The sequence below is a fragment of the Gallinula chloropus genome (genome assembly GCF_964237585.1).
Source record: "Gallinula chloropus genome assembly, chromosome: 5".
Classification (NCBI taxonomy): domain Eukaryota; kingdom Metazoa; phylum Chordata; class Aves; order Gruiformes; family Rallidae; genus Gallinula; species Gallinula chloropus.
This window is the reverse complement of record NC_140090.1, coordinates 11,128,739-11,153,356: the sequence shown is the minus strand read 5'-3', so window position 1 is coordinate 11,153,356 and position 24,618 is coordinate 11,128,739. Positions and strand designations below refer to the sequence as shown.

Sequence of the window (24,618 nt, the reverse complement as noted above, 5' to 3'; positions counted from 1 at the left end):
TCAAGGGGTGTTTTATATCTAATCTTATAAACTACAGGATTTTGAAACCTAATCAATACCTGCACAAATGACTTCAGAGGGAAGCTTTCATGTTATGGGAAGGATTTGGTGAATCACCCGATGGTGCCCTTCTGTGTCAGGCAGAGTGGAATAACTGCCCAACATGAGACTTTGTGCAGAATTTGCCAGCTCTTGGATGAGTCCTGGAATAAAGGTTTATTGCCTATGGATTAATGTTCTAGGAATATAGTTGGTTGGTTAGGGGTTTTTTGTTGAAAGTATCCATATTTTGACCAGTACTCTGGCGTGCATTCGTTGCCTTTGTTCTTACCTGTGTTTAAAATGGGCATCATATGTTGTATTTCATGTTTTGGATCAAAGCATGCAACAAAAAATCAGTTTACAAAATAAAAGTGGCAATCTCTGTCAACAGTGATTTAACAGTGACTAAAGGAGCCCAATATAACATTGATGGGGATAAAATTTTTATTGTTATGCAATTACTACTTGAATGCTCTAAGCATGAAAGAGTTATTAATATTATTTTCTGTAGAATTACAGTGAGTGGCTATCAAATATTAATAAATAGCATATACTGTATACTAACATATGAAACAATATTTGAATTAAAGCCATTTTTCATTTAAAAAACAATATTTTAGAAATGAGGCCTTGTTATGTAAGACTTTTTTCAAAATTGAGTTTTGATCTGGTTCCATTTTTGATAGGTAAATTGAAAACACCAGACGAGGACATTAATGGAATTATTTACAGACCTTTAATGACACAAATAACACCTTCTAATAATTAATGTTATTACAAGTTACATATGTATTCCTTGGTCAAGAATATGCTGCAGAAAGCTTTTAGCAGACAAGCTGGCAAATGGCTGTCAGTTTGAAGGAATGTAGGGGGCCTACAAGAAATCAGGAGATGGGCTGTTCACAAGGGCATGGAGTAATAGGACAAGGGACAATGGCTTTAATCTGAAGGATTTAGGTGACATATTAGGAAGAAGCTCTTCCCTGGGAGAGTGGTGAGGCCCTGGCACAGGCTGCCCAGAGAAGCTGTGGCTGCCCCCTCCCTGGCAGTGCTCAAGGCCAGGTCGGATGGGGCTTTGGGCAACCTGGGCTAGTGGAGGGTGTCCCTGCCGGTGGCAGGGGGTTGGAGCTGTATGGTCATTAATGTCACTTCCAACTCAAACCACTTTATGGTGCTATGATTTGGGATTCTCTGCCCAATGCAAACAGGAGACAAACTGATCAGAAAAAGGGAAGCGAGAGTCAATGGATGAACTGCCAACACCTGGTCCCTCTTCCTCCATCCTATGGTGGCACTTAGGTCAAATATGTGTTATCCCTGCAGGACATGAAGTGCTTTGATATCCCATTTTGTGAATGATTTGTACTCTGGTTGAAAAATGCCTTCTAAGTACAAAATACTAACTAAAAATGCTTTTTCCAGCAAAGAAATAGGGTTGAGTAGCAAGTATATGTGTGTAAAGCTTTCTTTGTACTTGGAACTTCTTACAAAAATATGCTTGGGATCTACAGTACAAAAAAGTCTCAAAGCCCAGGTGGTTTAGATTCTGTACAGCCAAGCCGTGAATTAACTTTACTTGCCTGGAATAAAAAAAAATAATCACATTTTCCATTTTTTCAGTCTTGGGTTTCTAGGGTTAGTCAATAATAACTGCTTCTTCATCAGCCCCTCGCAAGACAAGTGGCTTTTCACACAACAACTCTCTCCCACCCTGGTTCTGTGCCCTGCTACTGGAGCCAAGCTGCCACAAGTTGCAGGGCATCCCACAGCCCCTGCCCAGCAGGAAGCACCAGGACCTGTGCTTACTGCTCACACCCCAGCACTGCACAGGGGAAGGATGCGGCTCTGAGGCCATTTGCAGGTGCAGCACTCCGTGAAAGCATCGCTATCCTGGGGGGATGCCTGTGGTGTCATCTCCCTTCAGCATGACAGAAATACCAGCTAGTGTTTGCAAGTCCATTAGCATCAGTAGCAATGAGGTTTATTTTTTCCCCAGCTTGTAATAGACCCTGAACAGATTTAATCTGAATTTTAGTGCCAGTGGTACTGTGAGAAGGAGCTCCAAATAGATGGTGATAATACAGTTGATCTGGTTTTGAAACAAAATCCTCTTTGACTCTTAGAATATCAGGTTTTCCACTTTACTTTTGCATAAGGATCAGTTACATTTAGAACTGAAAACATGAAAGACATGGAAGGTGTGTATTGTCAATGTTTTATAGACTGCAGTAAAGAATTCTTAGCCTTTTCATTCCAGTTACTCTGATAATGCTTTCTCCCTGTAGCAAAATTAATTTTAATTGATTCCTCTTTTGGCCTCATTTATATGCTTCCCATTGAAATCTGCTGTTTGTGTGAAATCTGCTATCTGCTCTGAAGAGGGAGGGTGGTTCTTGTGAAAGATTCCTGATTTCTGATTCCTGTTCTCCAAAATTAATTTATGTGAAAGTAAATATTTAATATCTGACAGGCTTCAATAACTAAGCTACACTTTAAAATGAATTGAATAGTAAATGTCCAATAATCCTTATTTACTACTGACATGCATAAACATTTATCTCCTATCCAAATGGACTTTGACAGATCTGCACGTGTTTAGCCATAGCAGGCACAAAGCAATACCTCTGGAGCTGTTTTATCCTCACCCTGAGAATTTCTAGGTGCTGCTGAGACAAGAGGTAAACTGGATGTTCTTCTTTTTTTCCAGGTACTGGACTGGATTGAAAATCATGGAGAAGCCTTTCTGAGTAAACATACAGGAGTGGGGAAGTCATTACACAGGGCACGTGCGTTGCAGAAAAGACACGATGATTTTGAAGAGGTAGCACAGGTAAGAGTCCGAATCAGAGACTTCTGCTTTCTGCCTTGATGTTTTTGTTACTCCTCTTGCGTGTTGAGAAAAAAACTGTGTCTGTTTTGGGGTCACACTGCTCTCTTCAAACATTTGGGGTTGACCAGGATGCTGTCTCCCAGGTTGGCAGATGAGCATGCACACTGCAAGAGCTTGGCAGCAGCAGGCCTTGGAGTCAGAAAACCATTGCACTGAGTCAGAGGGAGGCCTCAAAGCCTATGAGAAGTTGCAAGCAGCTTACAGGACAGTAATACAAAGTGTTGGGACATAGAGGAAGATGATTATGAGTGATAGAAATCCAAAAATCAATAGTAATGGCCATGGTGGAAACCAAGGACCTTGAGAATAAAGTGGAAAGGGCAGCAGTTTGTAAAGAAGTGGGGGAAACACTAGAGTGTGCTTGCATTAAGTGCAGACTTACTATTGTGTCCATGAGTGCTGGGCATTGTTGTGTGGAAGGGGTTTTGTTTGTTTTGGAATGAGAAGCAATCATTACAGGTAGACTTTTTAATACTTTTTTTCCTGCCTAACACAGCATAAGCAAGGCTTGTCCCAGAATTTAACATGAAGCCAAAAGCTTCCACCTAAAAGCTTATAACTTTCCCTCAAAACATGGTCATAGTGGATGTTTAAACATATGTCTCCTCTTTAATTATAAAATTTAAAAGAAAGAGGACAGTTGTTAAGTTCTTCCAGGGACTGAATAGCTTTTTTTTTTCCCAATAAAGAATCTTATGGCCAGAAATTACCCAGTCTCAGCTCTGGCTGTCAGATCATTTTACACCTTTCTGGTTTAGATTTGAAGTATCCTCTGTCAGAAATTGATCTTCTGTTAAGGTACTTCTGCTTTAGTTTTTTCAGGAAAAATCCTGATTGATGCATTCTGCTTTACATAGATTAAATGCTTTGTCTTTGCTATGCACACAAGGTATTGCTGCTTGTTCCAGTGTGGCAAGAGACAGAAATACATTAGACTTTAGTTTTCCTTTTCTGTAGTACTCTTTCCATGTGTTTGCCTAGTTTAGTTTAAGATGTTTCCAGCAACAGGGACGTCTCACTTTGCCCTTAAGGAAACTATTTCACTGCCTGATGGCATCTCCTGTCTTGATACTCTTTTTTTTTTTTTTTTTTTGCTTTTCCTCACCCTCATATTGAATTTCTATTTCTCTCAATCTCCCTCCCCCCACCTTGTTGATTTCCACTTAATCTTATTTATCTTCCTTAAGGAGATAAAGACCAAGAACGAAGGTGAATTTACAATCCTGAGATATCTGTAGAATGTTAGTGTGTCTTCTCCTATATGCTTCTTAACCATGATTAATGTATTTAATGCTCCTAGTATGTTACTATTAACTAATCCCTTATATATCTCTTCTTACACCTATTTTTCAATCCATTCACTTTGCCAACATTCTTCTTTTAATGAGATGTTCAGCCCTTGATGAAATACTCTAGCTTGGCCTGCTGGTGAACTTCATTGTTACCTTCAGCTGTGATGGGATGTCTCTGCATACCATTGACAAATCACACAGCCTGAAAGCAGCAGTTCTAGATTGGTGGGTCTCTCACATTTCATGGGATCTCCTGTGGATTTGAGACTCCTGCCAATAGGCTTAAATTTCTAGAGTTACCTTTTGCAATTTTTTTAAATGCCCCTTAGGCCAGAGGTTGCAAACCACAGTTGTACAAGGCTTTATCCAAAAGTAGAAGTTAGTGAGAGGTTTCATCCTCAAATCAACATTAGGTGCCTTTCCAGAAGATGTGCTTGGGTCAGCTGTTACTTGATGTACAACAGGGGTAACAAAGGAAGATCATATACAGGCACTGAAAGTAGGTGATTTAGTGTCCTTTGTAGCCTTAATATTTTCTGTACCTGCATTCCTTGTCATATTAGTGTCATAATTTCTGGATCACAGTTAGCTTTTTTCTTCTCTACCTTTGCTGAGTAGTACTTCACTACAGATGTAGGAAACAAATTAAGAATGGGTAAGGAAAGGCAGAAAAACAACATGGTTTTGACAGTAGAGATGAGAGCAAGCTGTGTAACTGTCTGCACATGGAAAGAAAAGTTCACTTAAGGCTTGCTCCACTGGATGCTGTGATTTAGAGATACATCCCTTCATCTGGGTTTAGAAACCTTACAGATGTGCAGCTTGCATGTGTGTGTGCTAGGCTCAAGCAGAGCAAAACTATTTCACTAAAGACTTTTCTAACCCCTTTGTTAGTTTTCCTGTACTATTTCAGCATCTCCATCCACTTCACAAGGCAAGATTCAGAGCAAAGGGTGTATCAGTCTAGTTCACTGGATTACCGTATGTGTTCAAATGAAGGTGGGTGTTTGGGAGGAGGGTGAAGAGGAAGGAGAAAAGTATAGTCTGCATGGGCATGGAATCTCTTAGGTTACTCTGAATCTGATTCTTTTACATCTTATGTGATACCATCAATGAGCATCTCATTGCTCTGCCTTGACAACTGTGAACAGTCATGATCAGTTCCGCATTCCAAGTATGAAGTTTATGGAGCCTCCTAATTAGAACTAACTGACACAAGTCGAACCTGGTTACTTCCCCCCAGCTTTGACAAGAATAGTTCCCTCTGGTGCACTCACACCAGAATACCATTGCTAATTTATGAGGCCTCTTTGCAGTGTGACACTGGAATGTGGTGCTGGCAAGTGGACATGGGGACATGTGCTGAGGGGAAGTGAAAGGAATCTCAGGCTTTATCCGAGGTCAAGGACTTGAGAATATAATACACTCTGCTTTGAAAAGAGTAATAGTGAGGCTCAGAGGGGAGGCTATAAATTTATCACACCTGGACTTCTCCTGCAGAAGCTTCTAGTGAGGTCGATTTTGTGGTTGAGGAATAAATCTCCTCCCCACTCTGATGACCAGTTTTTATTCTTCCTGATTCCCTCCTTGATGCTTAACTCTTTAGAGTTGGTTGGTAATTAATTAATTCTCACTTAAGTTTAATTATTTGTCATTTTTCTCAGGATAGCGAATATCTTTGCCATGATGAGGGTGGCTGATTGGCATCACTTATTCCCAGTATAGCCACATAATAAAGCACATGTGCTGAGATCCTGAAACATACTGATAAGTTTGCCCATTCCCCTCATCAGGATATTGATTACTGGTGCTAACAAGAATAAAAAGAGTTGTGTTTGTTTTACTTAAAAAATTAAAAGTGCAGAATTGACATACTTGGTGGATTGACAGTATAAGCAATAATAGCATTTGCTATTGGCAACTCTCTTAAAAAAAAAAAAAAGCTTAGACTGCCATGCAGTATAATTTTTTTCTCCAAAATCTACTTTCTTTTGGCGCTGATGTATTTGTTCTTATCTCCTACTGTTTCAGGAAGGCATTTGCAAAGGTCAGGCTAGAAGCAATTTTCATGAGTTTTCTTGATAATTTCAACAGTGGGCAAAACCTTCATGTTTTTGAATGCTGCTGAACTGCATGTGAAGAAGAGTGGTGTATCTGAGATTGCTGTGCTGAGAAATGCTCTGATTGACTGACCTGCCAAAGCACTAGATTGAGAGGTGGAATGTGCTCCCTCTATGTCTGATTAGATGCTCCACAGATTTATAAATCAGGGTGTAATGATCCAATCAGGCATGGCCCAAATAGATCACGTTCCTGCATAAGCTGTGCTTGGAAAATGTCAGTGATTTCAGAGCATTGCATTGTGGGCAATAAGAAATATAAATTGGGGTCCCTTTCTCTCAAAACTGCTGTTTAGACAATGCTCTGGCAATTTTTCTGACTCTATTTATTCTGCATAGAACACACAGATGGCAAATGTTTGAATTTGGATTAAAAAGCCTGAGCTCCTGGGAGGGAGGTTATCTCACATACCTCATATGTCTCATATACCTGTGACTGTTTCTCAGGCAGTGGTGATACCGTTCACAGGCTGCCATCCTGAAAATACCACTGGGTAGCTGCAGATGCAATGTTCCTGCAGTGAGAGCCCCTTCGTGTTAATCAGGTAACAATAGTTCAGCCAGTTACAATCATAATCACAGAATTGTGGGGGTTGGAAGGGACCTCCAGAGATCGAGTCCAACCCCCCTGTCACAGCAGGTTCCCTAGGGCAGGTTGCACAGGTTGGTATCCAGACAGGTCTTGAATATCTCCAGAGATGGAGACTCCACACCTCCCTGGGCAGCCTGTCCCAGGGCTCTGTCACCCTCACTGTGTAAAAGTTCTTCCACATGTTGGTGCAGAACTTCCTGTGCTCCAACTTGAGGCCATTGCCCCTTGTCCTGTCCCCACAGACCACTGAAAAGAGGTTGGCCATTTCCCCGTGTCACACATTTCAGATATTTATAAACATACATCAGATCCCCTCTCAGTCTGCTTTTCTCAAGACTGGACAGCCCCAGGTCATTCAGCCTTTCCTCATAGGGGAGATGCTCCAGGCCCTTAATCATCTTCATGGCCCTTCTCTGGACTCCCTCCAGGAGAAGAAAAAATAAATCCAGAGATATTTTCATTTTAAACTCTCTAACTTTTCCTTATCCCAGACTTTTATCCTGAAAGCCAGCACACCTTCCAGTTGGAAAATTCTATTAACTGGCTCGTGCTCCAAAAATCTCCCAACACTTCAGCACTACTGAGCTGAGCTGCACGTGTTGGGAGACCCTCTGTTCTCTGCATATGAAGAGAGTGGCCATGGGTCATTCTGCTCTCTTCTGGCATTGCCGGCGATAGGAGATTAAGGCAGCCTTCTCGACATCCTCCCCTGCTCACAAGGAGCATCGCTGTGTTTGTGCCAGTGCAGAATTAAGAAAGATTCCGGGCAATCTGCTCTGTGAACCCCTTGCCCTGCGCTGCCGCAGTACCGAGCGGGTTTGTGCTCTGAATGGTCTGAAACAAGCGTTCCCGTAGGCTTCGGGCACCCGTGAGCTCTTCCATCAGATGCGCGATTCGGGTGTCCTGTCGGGGAGGTGTTATCGCGGTTTTGGGATGCGGGCGCGCTCCGGTTCGTGTCTCGACCTGCAGATGGCACTCGCAATGCGCTGGAAAACCCTCTGCCTCCGCTAATGGGGAGCAGAGCTGGTGTTTCCCATCCAAACGAACCAAACATTGTCTCGGAGTGAAATGAAGCAGAAGTGGAAGCTGGCTCGCACGCTGTCCCCTTGGTGTTCTCGCACCCCTGCCAAAACCCGCCTTGTTCAAGGTTACTCAGAAAAACAACTCTTCTCATTTATAATTCTTTTTCTTCTTTTTTTTTTATGAATGCAGAGCTGGGCGGTCCATGCTTTAGTGCAAGGTGGTGCTTGTCATCTGTGTTTATGGGATAAGCTGCTCTCTGATCTGTGGAGCGGCTTTCAAGGTTCCTGGGCCATATTATGCTCGCAGCTACAACTGGCTTGTGTATTTAGTATCTGCATGTGTGTGTTTGCATGCCATAGTTGGTATATTTTTCCTGGTAATCCAAAGGCACTGATGTTCACAAGGTAAAATATCCCAACTTCAGCATGCAACAAAGCTCGTGTTCTGAACAGCCTGGCTTTGAAACATATAACCAAACCCAATAAGGAGGTTGGCTGGAGGCTGAGATGAGGCCATCAAAGTTCATGGGGGGTGCTGACTGTTAATTCCAATGTGGCATCTCTTGGTTCGGGCCTTGTGACTAAAAGTTTTTGTTTAGGTACATGGCTGGGTCCTGTATTCCTGACTTTGAAAGTTTTACAGGATCCATTTTGCCAAGGGCTATGTGCAATGCACTGGACTATTCTTGTTTTATTACAAAGAAGGTGACCCAGACAAAATGCAAGCAAAAATGCTGAGCTTTGCGGTCTGCCATGTAGGAAACTGCTCAGTTTTCCTCTGCTTAGGTATCTTCCTTCAAGACAACTCCTGGAAGGTGATGATTAAACACCTGAACACTGGCTTAGAACCATCAAACTTCACCTTATGTGTATGTACATAGATAGTTCCTTTAAGATTCAGCTCTTCCTTTTATATTTCTCAGGGAAGTAAATGTATTTCCTGCAAGGGAATGCTTTCAGATGAGAGCTTGAAATCCAAAAGCCTGTACCATCTCCTAGAAATCAAAGATCAAGTGATATTTTTCATCTGAGAAGGAATTTGTGCTCCAGTGTTCTTACCTAGAGTACTCCATTGTACTGTTCCTAAAATGCTGTCAGTGCAGAGTTTTCAAAAAGCTCTTGGAGATAAAAAGAACTTTAATTGTAAATAAGTTGAAAAATATGACTGTATAGTTTGTCATGTGAAATAACCAGTGGAGTCAGTAAGAAATCCTGCAGGTAAAAAGGGTATTCTGCGATCTCTCATTGTCCCACATAGTTTTTACTTGAATGGCTTTAAAGCTAAGTGAGGTAATGGAATAGTCAGGCCAAAGTGGAATTGTAAACAGCTACTTGTTTGGCCTTCAGGATAAGAACCTAATGCTTTCCCATAGAAATCCCAGCTCTGTTGGATGTCATTGTGCTAAAGTTCAGCATGAAGTTCAGACCTGATGTAAAACAGCTAGGCATAATTTAGGAGCCCACATTGATAATGAGCACTTAGGGAGCATTGTCCCAGGGTGTTTAGTTTGGGTTTGGGTTTTTTTTTAAATGATGATTATTATTATTGCTTTTTTAAATCTTGTGACCTACCTGGTTGTTAAACTGAATAGCTCACTGGGCATACTGGATTTTTTCCCTTTGGTTTCAGTGAGTAAAATCCAGTATAGGTTGAATTACTAGGCTAAAACAGGGAAAAAGCAGACAACTAAACCTGGTAAGAACTATGCTGCAAGTTAGCAACAATTACTGTAGTTTAAATAATGCCAAATCTTCTGAAAAATAACAAGACCATGAGAGAGGCAACAAAAATCCAGCCCTACTCTTATCTTCAGCATCCTTTGCATGATCATTAGCAAGTTCTGAAGCTGTAATATGCAGTTTCCTGTTACCTTCATTTATGTAAATGTATTCACTTCTACACAGAGGAAAAAAATGCCCACTGGCAGCTGATTACCCAGGCCTTTGCATGGTGGTACAAGCGCTCTGGGCTCCAGAACTCTTGGTTTATTCTCCTGGCTGGCAGCAGGCTGCATCTGGCAGTCACCAGCAGCAGAGAAAAACGAAACTGCCTATATATGGGTTGTCTGCAAAGGTTATCTTGCATCTAAAAACTTCTAACAGCATAGCTGAAGAGACAGGTAGTTTATTGTGGGAGCGACAGTATAACTTTTTGGTTGAAGTCTTGCAGCTTCTGGGTGGATCAGGACATACCTGCACTGCATGGGCAGAGATACTCGAACGCATTGTGTGCAGCCTGAGCCAGGAACCAGAAAGGCTGGAATGGGCTGAGCAGTGTAGTGGTGTTAGATGCAGGAACTCAACTGCCAGACCAAAGTCAGAAGCAGGTCACGTAAGGCATGTTTTCCCTGGGGGGAGTGTGATATTTGGAGTGTGCTGTGGGTATCAGTTCTGTGCTCCATTGCACCATTTAGATTTGCCCGTGGAGACTTCGTTAGCAGGGGCTGCTGAAAAAGCAATCCTGGAGTTTGGATTGCAATGTAATTGAATTGGTGGCTGTGGTCCTCCACTATCTCATGGTGATGGGGAACCTGTTTTTAGAGAGGCCCTATAATGGCACAGCAATCTTTCTGGCAGTCACTTCCAGAACTGTGCTTATTACGCCATGTCTCTGAGTTTGCATTTCAGTGTTTTTCTCCTCAAGCTAGAGGTGATTTTCTTTCCTATTTCTTTTCTTCCAAAATCACATGACAGCTGGATCATTTCATTAAGCTGCCTGCAGCATGATTCACAATCTAAATACTCCCTATAAAATCTCAAAGCTTGGCAACACAATACATTTTTGACAATTACCAGGAGCTAGCTTCCTATCACTGGTTTATTTGGGTTGGTTTATTTGTGTGTCTTTAAAATATGCTCTTTTAATTTGCCTATAAATGCAAAATGCTGTTCCCATGGCAGACTGGGAGAACAATGAAGCTATTTAAGAAATAGTATTTTTAATTCTAGAGGTTCTGGAAAATGCAATTTCTATTGTGTGGAGAATTCTGAGGTTTTTAATTCATTTCATTTTGAATCAGAAAAGAAAGTCAAGATATCGTAAAGAAGAAAAATCCTAGATATTTAATTTCAAGGCCATACCTTCCTTAGAGAACAGAAAACTGTAACACTGGTGTGTTATATAACATGCATACTAAAACCCAATTCAGAATGGTACTAATGTTTCAACTAAATAAACGTACAGCTGAAACAAAAGGTACTTAGCATTGACCATTTCTGTGAAATAAACACAGTTACCACTGCCTTTTTGACTGCCCAGAATCTGTTGGTGCAAAAACATCATCACATAAAGGCTGCTGATCCCCCTGACCATTTTTCTTTGTGCTCTTCTTATTGGCAGATCACAGGGTTGTCAAACTGTAACTATTGATTCAGGAAGATTCATTGCAGCAATGCCCAAATCTCATTTGCAGTGATGGTGTACTAGTACTCTTCAATTTCTTGTAACTGTATTGGGGGGGCTCATGGGAAGAAAGGTGATGCAATGAATCTGATCACCATTTTTACTTTCTGATTTTGTCACAGGGCAGTAGAGGGAGCTGCCCATGGCTGTGCTGCTTCCTCTGGGCCAGCCAGTGGTGGCTTTAGAAGAACAGCACATCACCCACATCAGCTGCATTATAGCATAGCTGATCACAAATATGCTGCTTTGCAGACATTTGGTAAAGGAAACTTCATTAAGCCAATATCAAAGGGATTGGTAATCGGTAACAGGGCAAAATAATTACCAAGGACAAGGTTTAGGTATTCATAGTCATTGTGCAAGTGTTCTCTGTTGCACAAGATACAGAACAAAATCACGTTTCCAATTTCAGAGAAATTGCTTATAATTAACTTGTTCTAAAGTGTGGGGAATCCATTTGCTCCGTCGATGTTGCAGAGAAGCTACTTGCCAGTCTGGTTGTCCTTTCTTCTTTTCCTATCATAGGTCCCTAACTATCCAGATGAATTATGTCCTTTTATTCTCACATTTGAGTTGTATAAAAACTATACTTGCATTATGAGATTATTGCAAATGTTTTATACTGATTATAAATAAAGAGAAAGTATCCAGCTAATATTTTATTGCATGTAAACCTATTTTTAAAATGTATTTCCCTGGGATAGAATTCAGATCTCGGTTCCTCTTGCATAGAAATAGGGCAACATCAGTGGATTTAGAGGTCTTTTGGAATTACATGCGTGTGAACAGGGACTAAAATCCTCATAATTCACTTGTTGATTCAGTGCGTGTAATCCAGCCATTAATATTGCCCTCCAAAACTGTGGTCTGTGAGGTCTGGTTTTGCATAACCAGGCCCTGAGAAAGCACTGGTTTGTGTCACTATGGAAATGGCATATGGTTTGAGGCATTTAAGCATCTTTGTTTAGTGTCTGGTTCAGAGCGCTGCCACATGCAAACGCTCAGGTTCCTCTCCCAGTACTGCCTCTGCTGAGCTAGGGAGGGAAATTCTGGGATTGACACAAGAAAAGCAAGCAGAATCAGCCTTCTCTTGTCACTGCACTTAAAACGAAGCTTGTTTGGGGAGAAAGAAATTGCAGAAATTGTGGGAAGTCAAGGACTGAGACAGGAGGTGTTTCAGAACTGTCAGCGAGCATGTGGACATGTGTCTGTCTAGCTTGGTAGCCTCTGTTAGTATGCAGCTAATACCATAGAAACCAATATATGCTCCAGTGACACTGTGCCCTATTAACATGCAACCCTCATTATTATTATAGAGGGTTTTGTTCAATCCAGAAGGGTTGTTTCTTCTGCGGAGTGAAGGTAACTTCTCGTGACATTAGTGAGATGCTCAGCTATGCCGCAAATGGAGAACAGAGCCTGCTTTCCCCTCCCCTGGAGTAGTATGAGGGCTGGCTGCAAAAGTGCACAGCGTAAAAGGGCGTTTGTTGCTCATTAATATCAGGGAAGGGAAAGTGCAGCCGTCACGTTAAATGTGTCAACCCGGGAGCTGAAGCGAGCGCATTGAGTCTTTGGTGAAATGAAGGGTGTTTTCTGCGTGGGGAGATGGCTGAGAGCTCTAGGTTTTGGCAACTGGCTCCTGGTTGTTTTGCCTCTGGCCAGGATTTATATTGACAACCAGAGCTTGGAATGTCAGTGCCAACACTTCAAAGTGAAGTGCAAGGGACTTAAAACCTGCAGTGCTCCACGCTTTTACTTTGAAATAGATGATATTAAGGGGGAGAGAGTTCTAATACAGTTGCAATGTTACTTTCTGTTGTCTTCTGGGATTTGTTTTAGGCTCAAAATTGAGCTAGTTGAATCTTTTTTAAAATCAAGGCTAGGTGTTTGTTCTTGCCAGGAACTGCCCAGCCATCCACACCATTCCTCCTTTGTAAAAAGTAACCATTGCTGACTCACTTGAAGGGGTGGCAAGCTGTCCCTCCCAGTGCCAGGCCCTTTCCCAAAGGATTCATCATTTCCTCCATGCCAAAGCACAGTTCCTCATTGCACACATTGGTCCCCTTCCCGTTCCGCTCCTCTGTCATGCACTGAAACCCAAATGGGAGAGAAGGAGCCTCACAGCACAGCCAGGGCTGTGCAGCCACGCTGAAACATTACTCAACTCGCTAGAGTGTGTGCTCCCCCGTGGGACTGGTAATTGGGTCAGTAGGTCACTTAACCATTGCAAATTTAGTTTTCTTGTAGCCACATGTAAATGTGGGACAGAAAAAAAAGATACTTCAGAGCACAGAGCAGAATCCGATTTGTGTGCTAGGATAGAGACACGAAATAAGGAGATTATTTTGGGATGAGAATGGTGAAGGGAGTGTGAATTGCTGCTTGGACCTACTGGGCATGTGTCCAGGGGTGGGGGCAGGTGCCCAGATCCTACTGCTTGGGGTTTGGCACAAAGCTGGGAGTCTGGGAGTGCAGGCAGAGAGAGATCAAACGGCAACTCAAAGAGAATTTCTCTGATCTTCGTTTTTGTCTCGTATTATGTCCAGTCTTATCCTTTGGGGGCCTGATTTGGGATTTTTTTGGAGGAAGAGGGGTTGGATAGAGAAGGGGAAAGATTTGGCAACATGAAATAAATAAAAAATACACTAGAAAGCTTTCAGAATTTTTTATAGTAAAAGATTTGGCAGATGTTGATTACAGAGTCAGTATCTCATGTGCCTACAATATTCTTGGAGATCCACTACATGCCAAAAATCAATACAGTTTATAGCACAAAGATTTCTGGTGGGAATACTGTTCTGTACCAGATCTCTCATTGTAAGTCATTATTAAGTTATATTTATCTCAGATCATGTGTGGCCACCTAATAAAAGCCAGAAATAAAAAAAAAATTGTTATCTTAATCTTCATTGTGATTACGGATAACCTGAATTTAATTTCACACTGTAGAACACATTTTTTAAAAATGCCCCATACAAAAGCTTTCTGACCAACATGAAAAATGTTCGTTCTTGTCTGGAACTGTTCTAAAGCATATGAATCAGTCTGGTGTAAAATAAATAAATACATAAAATGGTTTATTACTTCCAGGGTAGTGAAAGCCCCTTTTATTTTTCCTCATTATAAATACACAGTACATCTCACTAGATGCTATGTGAGATTTTATTCTTCTTAAGTTCTGGGGAAAACTAAGCCCTTAGTCCATTTTGCTTTGATGGCACCTCTGAAGAACTAATTTGATGTGTAAGCTGTACAGACAGTTCATGTGTCAGGTAAATTGCAGTGGTGAAAAACTTGTTTATAAATCTAATAAGATACACAAAATGGTTTTTAGTCATTTGAAACAAATTCCAATGCATAAACCACAATGGAGAGCTGAATTAATGTTGACAATTGAGAGGTTCTGCATCCAAAGTGACCATCTTGCTGACCTGTTCCTAAGGGTGCTGAGCTAGAACAAGGAGACAAAAGTTACTTCAACAGAAGCTGGAGGGGCTTCTCTATTCTTCTAGATAGCAGAGGGGCATTTGCCATCAAATGATCTGAGGTTCAGAGAGCAGGGGGGTAGGGATGGAGGCTGAGTGGTGAGTTACCATTCCTATTCTCAGGGTGTGCTGAGAAACCTCCTTCTGCCAAATGGAAATACCCAAACTGGCAACAAAACAGAGGTGTTGGTGTTTTATTCTCAGCATGTGTTTTTTCTCCAGCAAGCAGTGTACTGAAGCATGAGGTTTATTCTGGATAGAAAAAACAATTTTGAAGTGAATTTTTGCTACAGTTGAAACTTACCTGGGCAAATAGAGGCGATCCAGGAGAACAAGAAGAGACTCCCTGCTTCTCTGAGTCTAGGGGGAATATAGTCAGTACTAGCATATGGTGTGAGCTCAGCAGCACCACAAGATGTGACATGCCCTGTCCCTGCACGACTCCTGCCTGGGTCGGTGCATGGGAGCTGATGGTGTGTCAGGAAGGTAATCAGTGTTTCAAAGGAGCAGCAGCAAAAATTTCATTAAATCTCTGTATCCTTACTGAGGTAGCAGCAGCACACTGACTCTGATAAAGGGCTGAGGCATATCTTCCTTGGGTGGTTTTTTTCTGTCAAACATCAATGTACTTGTCAGAGGTGGTCTTTAACTTACTGCAGAGTAAGATTCACAGTTCAATGTGAATCTTGAACTCCTATGATGCATTCATGGTAGACTTTACTTGTTTGCAGCATTCTGTGTTGCATGTAGTAATGTTTGTGTCATGTATCACCACACAGAAAGTAAGTATGATCCCTATGCGATGTATATTCAGTACTGTGTTGCACTGTGGAGTGCCTAGTCTCTCTGTTTAGCTATACAGGAATCCTGAAGCTGAAAGCTTTGGAGAATTTGGGACAACTTTTTCCTGAATTTTCTTCTGTTAAACATTCTCTCGTTCTATAAAACAGTCCCATGTCACTCAAAATGTGCTTCAGGAGAGGTGTTATAACCTGTCTCTACATTAATGAAAATAAAGGCTCAGCTGAGTCGGGGTTGTGGCTTTGGGGGAGACAGGGAAAGGAAATGCTTTGCTGTCTTATTTAAAGCAGGTTTCATTAAAAACCTAGACACTAGAAACAAAGCCAGGCAGTTTACAGAATTCACATCCTCTTAAGCTTTATTTCTGCCTCTGTTTTCAAGGCAACGGTGCTGCCAGTTGTATTTCGTACTGACTTTTCCCAGTGCTGCTGACAGTCCAAAGCCTTTTAATACTGTTGTTGCTGTGTCTTTGAAATCTCCAAACTGTGAGCATGATATTAAACCCAGAATGCCTGAAGTTATTTCAATTTAGGAGACCGGCAGGACTTGATGAAGCTGTCATGATTGTACCATGTCTGCAGGGCTAAGGAAAGATGCGAGCTGAGCCTTTGGGACAGAAAACAATACTGTGCCCTCCTCTGTTGCTGCACACCTCTGAGCTTCCACCTGTTTCTTTGTTCCTCCGCTTGCCTGCGCTTTTCCTCCCCATCATAAAGAAGTTCTGGGGCTTTGCTATGAACTATCTGGGCTTGTTGATGATATTTATCAGTTGAGAAGCTTTCAAAATGCTGCATTTCCCTGACAGTTTGCCTTCTTGTGCTCCCTTGTTATGTCTGCAAAAAACCAATGCTTTCTTCCCCTTTGCTGAGTTTCAAAGACACAGTTACCTTTCAGTCACTTGAGCACCTCTCATTCATACACTGCTAATCACTGCACGCTGACTCGATAATGTCATGTTATTGGTACACTCACTGTGCTTCATAACACTAGCCAGTATCAGATTATATTATTTTTTAGCCTTAAAACCAGTTCAGCTTCATAACCAGAACTGTTGTATGATGGCATCTCAGTCAGTTGTGTTGTCTTCACTGTTCTGCTGTCCTTCCTGTTGCTCACCTCCATGTGCCTATTACTGTGCATGGATGTTCTCAAAGGAAAGGGGTCACACTCTTTTTATGGATGGTACCAAGGATCAAATGCTTGGCTACAATTTGTCTATAATCATAAATTTCCAATATTTTCCCCAATTCTTGTACATCCTTGTAGAGTCCATGCAATCTTCAGAATATTAAACAGCAATAGGACTATTTCATCATCTCATTTTAATATGCAGTTTAGGTATGCTTCTCCCAGAAGAGCAGTAGGATGACAGAAAAGAAGACCGTTAACTGACCTTTACCTGCATAATCCTACCATCATATTTCTTGCTCTTTCCCCTATAAGCATGAAATGAACCTTCATATTTATTAAGTACACGGTCTTTCTGTTTAGGCTGCTTTAAGGTACCAAAGTGGCATGTAACTGGTGGCTCTGAAGGGCTGTGAGAGCACTTCAGTTAAATGTCAAGTTGTTTCAATGCAGTTTCTGAAAACTGTTCCCTCTGATGGTTAAGTTGACCACACTGAGCTAAGAAGTTACTTCATTCTTTGTGTGTGTGTGCTATGTACACGCCTGTTGTATCTATGTGTCTTTGCACACTTAACTAATATTGTAAATGATGTGTGATGTTAGAAGATAGTATTTAAAAGATTATTTTGCTATAGGTTTCATTGGCATTTCATTCAGTAATTGTTGTGATCACACTGGAGTTAATTAGTGTGACTGTAGTGATAAGAGTTTTCTCTACTTGATATATGACTGCACTCCTGATTGAGATGAACATAAAATGTTCCATAGGCAACATTCATTTAATCTAAAGTAAGTATCCAATATGATAAATTTCTTTAGCTAATTTATTTCAAGCTGTTAATTCTCGACTTGCTTATTTATTAGTTTGAAGGTCTAAAGTAACTTTTAAACAATTTATGTGGGCTTTCAGCATTTGATGTGATGTGTGTTATTCTTTTAAATTCAAATAATAAATTAATCTCCATTTTTCTGTGAAACTTGAGGGGAAATCATAAATAAAAGATTAGGATATGTAGAAGAATATCTGGTTCTTGGTAATGGTTAGTGAGGATGCTATGTGATATCTACCTCATCATTCCTGGGAACTATGTATTTCTCATTTATGCTGAAAAATCACTTATGCTTAGATAATCCACTTAAATAATGGTGGTGTAAAGTAGTTATTACTAGCAGCATTGTGCTATATCTGGCCTCATCATCATCAGAAATGGGAGCAAACTTCACATCCCACAAACCTGTGTATGTTCCTGAGCTGAGCTAAGTTTCAAATGTCAGCGAGGAAGGAAGTGACAATGGGTCAGTAAATACAGATTCTCACTCAGAAAATTGCTGAAGAAAAATCATGTAAAACACTGTGAATGAGCCATAGTCCCACAAGGAGAGATCAGAGGTGTAAGGCCCTTTCAACCCTGTGTACTAGATGCAAATATAACTTTGCCAGGAGCAGGAAGAGAGGTTTTCTGTGCATTGCTGGTGTGCTGGGGCATAGGTGACTTTTCAGGCTGCATTTGCAAATAGATGCAGTTCTGAGAGTTGTAGTGGTTTCATTGACATTGTCAGGTGGTTGATACTTGGACACACACACACACTTGTACTCACAAACTTACCTGAGATACTCATTTTGTTAAACTACTCAAATGTAATTCACTCATTTGAAGGTAGGCTTGTTCTTATGTGTCCATCAAAAGATGAATATAAGAGTATTTGGAGAGCTCAGACTTCAAGGACAGCGTAGGGAGAGCTGGGGCAAAATTGTGAGAAGAAATTCTTCAGATGAATTGCCATATCTAAAGGAAGAACAGTCTGCCAAAGAAAGTGATGGGAACTTCATTAACCTGGACATTTTTAAAAAAGCTTTGAAGAGCTTCTGTTCTAGTGTACTGTAAGGAGCAATCCTGTACTGACAGACAAAGTGACTGTGTGACCTCAGAGCGATGTTCTACCTTTAACTTCTGTAACTGCAATTCCTGGTAAGTCTGTTTTGAATTAAAGCAATAAAACACAAGTAAGAACACAGCTCTTGATTTGATTATGTGAAATTCAGACTGAATAAAAATCACATCTTACATTAGATCATCATATGCACTTAGCCTTTGCCCTTCTTAAGGGAGGAGGAATTTTGACAAAGATGGATGCTTCCTTAAACCCCAGATTTATTTATCAAAGAAACGCTTCATTGTGGTCACTCAATTTAGCTTTAGCATATCATATTACTAAAGATATAATTCTCCACAAGAGCCTGACTGTGAGATCACTTAACCTAAACAAAAAACTGAAGCTAATTTTAACAAAATGGCTTGAGCAAAGAATCTGATAGCAGTGACTGAACTTCATAACTAAGGATAAGAGTATTTCATAAGGATTTAGAATAACTGCAGAATCAGTTCCATAATTATCACTTTTAGAATGTGAATCGTGCTGTAGTTTCTGCAGGGAGGAGTGCTACCCCCTGTCTACGTGCAGAACAGGGGTACGAGGCTGCCAGAGTTCTATTTTTAGTCCTTTGCCAATTTTGTCTCCTCCTGCGATCTGGAGTAAATGGCTAGGAGGCTGACCCAGATCTCAGTGAAGTCAGTAAGATCCTTTTCACTATTTTCAGTGAGAGATGGATCAGGCTTTGAACTTTGTCTCAACATCCCATCTTCACAGCAGGAGTAATAATACTGAGATTTCATCTTTGGTGTTGAAGAGTCAAGTCACGACTCTAAAGAACATGAAGGAGAGATCACATCAGAGAAAGCCTAATAAGTCTCCTAAGCTTCAGCCTGCAGGCATAAGATGGGATTCACATAGCTAGTCTTTAGTCAGGAAGATCAGATCTAAGCTAGTCACCTAAGTTCTCTCTAGTCAGTACTTACTGGCCTCTAGAGATGCCATCTCTTCGTTGCCTTTTACATGGTGAAACCTAAGTGACAGAGCTCTCTGAATCAATACGAGGAACCATAGCCTGGAACTGCTTTTCACAGCCCCAGAACTTGGTTAACACTGAATAAGGCAAACCAGCTCTACCTCCTTCCTCTTCAGCATATCTAAATGTGTACATAGGAAACGCAAGGTCTAGGGTATGGCTTTCGTGTTTAATGTGATAGTGTATCTGTTCTCCCATCCCATTACTCTGCCTCATGTCTCTCCTGATGTATAGAATGGAACATCTCTCCCTGGCTGACTGGCATGGTTCACAGCACATTGGAGATCTTGGAGGCAGTTACCATGAAAACCTCTCAAATATAATAAACAGCTGTAAAATACTGTGCAAGGGGATATTGTTCTGGAAAAAAAAAAAGCCCAGATTCAGGCCACAGACTGCCCTGGACTACCATTCCACACAGCTATTTTCATTGTAATCTGCCTAGAAACATGCCACAATAAACTAGTTACAGGTGTAGTTGCTAAGAGTAGAGGGAGAACTACAGGAAACTATTTTCTGAAAATGCACTTGGGTTGAAACCAAAGTGCTGTACTACATTGATTGACACCTTAATAACATGGGAAGGATCAGTGAAAAGCACAAATAGGTATGACTGGTGTGTTTCCTTTTTATACTTTTTCTCTTTTTTAACTTACAAAGGATGTGAAGGTCCTTGAATGCATCCAGAGGAGGACAACAAAGCTGGTGAAAAGGCTGGAAAGCATGTCCTGTGAGGAGCAGCTGAGGACTCTGGGGTTATCTGGTTTGGAGAGGAGGATGGGGGGACCCCATTGTTCTCTGCAGTTTCCTGAGGAGGGAATGTGGAGAGGGAGGTGCTGAGCTCTTCTCCCTGGGATCCAGTGACAGCACACGTAGGAATGGTTCAAAGCTGTGCCAGGGGAGATTCAGACTGGACATTTGGAAGCATTTCTTTACTGAGTGGGTGGTCAAACACTGGAACAGGCCTCCTCTGAGGTGGTTGATGACCCAGGCATGTCACTGTTTAAGAGGCTTTTGGACAATGCCCTTAACGATGTGCGTTAACGTCTGGTGAGTCCTGAGGTGGTCAGGCAGTGGGACTAGATGATCATGGTAGGTTCCTTACAAATGAACTATTCCATTCCTTTCTAAATTGTTTCTAAGTGAATAAGATATTAGATTTCTTCAGCTTGCAATACATCTCATAAATAAGAAAGGCAAAATATTTCTGTTCCGCTGCCTCTAACCTTTTATTGGGCCAAGAATTAACTGGTGCATTGTTCAGTATTTTTTTCATTTAATTATCTATTTAGTGAAAGAAAATACCAAATACTTTTAAACCAGAATTGGGGCCCTTTGGTTGGTTTGGACTAAGCAGTGCTGTGCTATTTCCTACACAACATGTGAGGCCAAGCACAAACTGCACAAAGCCTGGGCTCTGACATTGACACAATGAGCACAGCTCCTTCTCTGGGTTAAAAAGACCAGGAGAAAACAGTTGACAAAACACTTCCCTGGCACAAAGATTATGAAGAAAGTTACGTTTCTTTCAACTTTAAGGAAATCTCTTTGGCAGTTTGCTGAAATAGCTATGTTTGGATAGTGTACTTCTGATTCAGCAATGGCTTCATAAACGTTAACCTGGAGACATGGTGGAATCTCAGCTGAGATCTGCTACCTGGGTCAGAGATGGAAATGAATCGTGACATTTTGGGGCTTGTTGGTATGAAATGCAGAGGAGAGTATGATGAATGTAACAGGCAAAAATTTCACATCAGCTGTTTCATAAATCACTTTTTTTCAACTTGCAGTAGAATATCAAACTGTTAACCATTAATGAGCCAAAGTTATGGGAATCCTGTTAATAAATACTGCCATGGGATAAGACAATCACCCCCAATTCTAAATTTTGATAGGGATTGTTGTATTGGTTTTGTTAGTCCATTTCTTTTCCGTAATTGTGTTTCTTGTTTTGTTATTTGCAAGAAACAGACCAGAGATGAAAGCCTCCTGGTTCTGTCTAAAATGAATTCCAAAAGCATATATTCCAGTCATTTCCCCTGTGAAACCTGAAGCATGCAGTTTCATTTTCTTGTGATTGAAGATTTAATGATTGAAAAATATGATTATGCAAAGATTAGTATAGAAAGATTATTAAGAGATCTTAGCTGGAAGTTGGTTTTGTGCCTGAAACGGTGCAGAAGTATGTAAAGCCAGTTAGCAGACCACTGAGAATTTCAAGGATTAACACGTGACAGTTCTCTCAGGGGTTAATGCAACCTTAGGAGAAAATACCACACATCCCTAAAGCTTCAGAGACAGTAAGATTTTACAACTCATCGGTTATTTTTCTTTGAAACTTAAGCTATTATTGTTTGACAGGAGCTATTCTTTACAGATGTAGAAGGGAAGTTTTTCATGGGATCTTTCCTCTGCAGGGGTTGGCCATTTTTGGTGTCACCTTCCTCAGGATGCCACAGAAAACCTTCCATGGGTCTGTGGTTTGCAGAAGAAGAGACAGCCACAATCGTCCTTCTAGTAGCAAAAATTTCTTTCCAAGTTTTGAATCTTGATTCCAGTTTGGAGATGTACTTACAGCCTGTGCTCCTGGTACATCCTTCCAGACCTCCGAAGGACAAGGAGGCATTACATGCTGTTCTTCATCATGAAAACTAATTGTCTCTGGGAGCCCCACCCTGCCTGACAGGGTTATGAAAAAAAAGTACAAAGTACTTCTAACAAATGAAGTAGGGGTCTGTCCTCTGAGGACCTTACCAACAGGAGAGTGAGCCTGAGAAGATAAGGCATGAAGCAGGCAAGCAGTGCCATGCTATAGTCAGGATGGAGCTCTCAGGTTTGATACAGATTTAATTCTGCGCTTGTAGAGAAATAGAAAACATGAAAATATTTTACATGTGTAACAACTTTATATGCACATGAAGCAAGTGAACAGAACAAAAGTAGAGCAAATAACTGATCTCTAGCTCATTTGACCTGTGCTGTGTTTATACCTCTGCTGATGGTAGATGACAATCCTTTCATCAATACATCAAACTCTGAAGTTCAAGGAGAGTGTGTTTAACTCCCAAATGTGGTTGCTTATCTGAAATGTATCTAAACCTCTTAAATCTGCAACAGTGAGCTAGAAATCTCTCAGCACCTGACCTTCCTTCTGGAATGACAGGGATAAAGGCATTAGTGTTTTTCCTGTCATAAACTGCACCTGTTTGAAACCCAGACACTTAGCTGGGAACTCAGTGGACAAAGATCGAAAAAGAGGCAAACAAACATTTCACCACACTTACAATGTGCTGTGTTCAGGCTTCTCGTGCACAACATGTTTAAGCAAACTGCCCAAAATTAGGTATGAATGCTTCAGGGAAGTATTGCTGTACGCTGAGAGTGCCTGACACAGCCCAAGGGAAACATAGCACATGCCTCCTTCTGCACCCCACCAGCTTCCTTACAGAAAATCCCCTTTCCCTTTGGAGAAGCTCGTGCAATACAAAGGGACCACTACAGGACCACTGCATCCTTTTTGTCTGGGCCTTTGTTGAGGTCATTCTCAAGTCTTTTTTTCTCCAAAGTCTAGGGCTAAGCCTACAGCCTTTTCACCATATAATATATTTATATCTGATCATCATATGGGTAAACTCATCTCACCTAGACTGAGTGTATCACGTGTTGGGATCTGTAAACCTGTCATGGTTTTCAGCAGAGATGAACACGTGTTAGGGACAAATGCAAAGCTGTATTCATACAGTGTTTCAGCAGAGGCTTTTGTGTCTCAAATCTGTGCACAGAGAGAGTGAATGCATTTAAAAGTGTACTAAATATTATAAATAAAAGCAGAGCACAGCCTTCTCCCTAAGGAGCTGGACTGGTGTTCGAGCTGTTAGAGTGGTAATGTGTGAAAAACCCTAGAGTGGAGTACACTGCAAGCGAGTGCTAGCTTTGGCATTAGCTCCAAATACTGTTGGAAGAGGATCATTCAGAAAGGATGCTGTTAAGTGAAACTGGACCTTAATTCAGATCATATTGAATGGAACATTTTTTTTACAAATTCTCAGCTAAAGAAGTTTCCAAAAAATGATTATTAAAACATAACATTTTGCCACTGTTAACAACCTAACCATTATAGCAGTGGCCTGAAAGTGAGGGAATAAAAATTTACTATTAGTAACAAAACTGCCTAGAATATGTTCTTCACAGCCCAAAAGGAGAAATGCAAATACTGTATATTTATAATCAGGCCTCAGAAACTGGGAAAATGAACAGCGAGTGAGCTGTTTTCTTTCTGCTTTTAATAACTGGAAATATTTTCCCCCATTAAACACTTGGAGGGCAGTGTTCCATCTCTGTATTGAACATTTTCTCCAGCAACAACTATTGACTGCAGTGGGATATTATCTAAGTAAGAACAACATGACTTGCTTTTAGCTTTTCCGTTTGACAACGTTCCTTGAAATCCCAGAAGTACATGTACATCCACACTGTTCAAAGGTAGTTTATGTAAATGTATACAGTTGATGCCTTTTAAACTGAGGAGGATTCTCAGTAGGGTTTTGAAAAGGAAAGTGTTATAATTCTCATTCTGTTGATGGGAAGGCTAAAATTCCCAGTGGGATCAGTCTTAGGCCAAGGCTAAGCATTTCCATATCCTACTCGATACTGGAAACACCCTGAAGTTGTTATCTTTGTGTCTCCTTGTTTTTGTTAAGTGACACAGAGTTGTTGGCCTTGACTTTAGTGAAGAAAGCTCTTCTATGACATAGCTAAACAGAACAAACCAAACCATAGCTCCCTGGCTGGGGAGAAGACGGCTGCGCTCCCTTTCCATTTCTGCTGCTATTTATGAGACTCTCTGGTTCAGCAGTGTTTCCCAGAAATTTGAAAGAGAGAGAAAGGATGGGCAAGTGGTTTGAAAGCTGAGAGAAGTTTGTTAGAATTCACCTT

At 41.1% G+C, this 24,618-nt stretch overlaps 1 protein-coding gene across 4 annotated transcripts in view; it reads left to right on the top strand.

Moving 5' to 3' along the window:
* Positions 1–24,618, top strand: part of KALRN (kalirin RhoGEF kinase) — a gene marked incomplete at both ends in the record, with an annotated part of 502,255 nt that overhangs the window by 271,734 nt on the left and 205,903 nt on the right. For all 4 annotated transcript variants that reach the window (XM_084264735.1, XM_084264736.1, XM_084264734.1 and 1 more), the window contains one exon: positions 2,750–2,872. In XM_084264735.1, the coding sequence (XP_084120861.1) occupies positions 2,750–2,872 (123 nt within the window). The remainder of the gene's footprint in view (positions 1–2,749; positions 2,873–24,618) is intronic.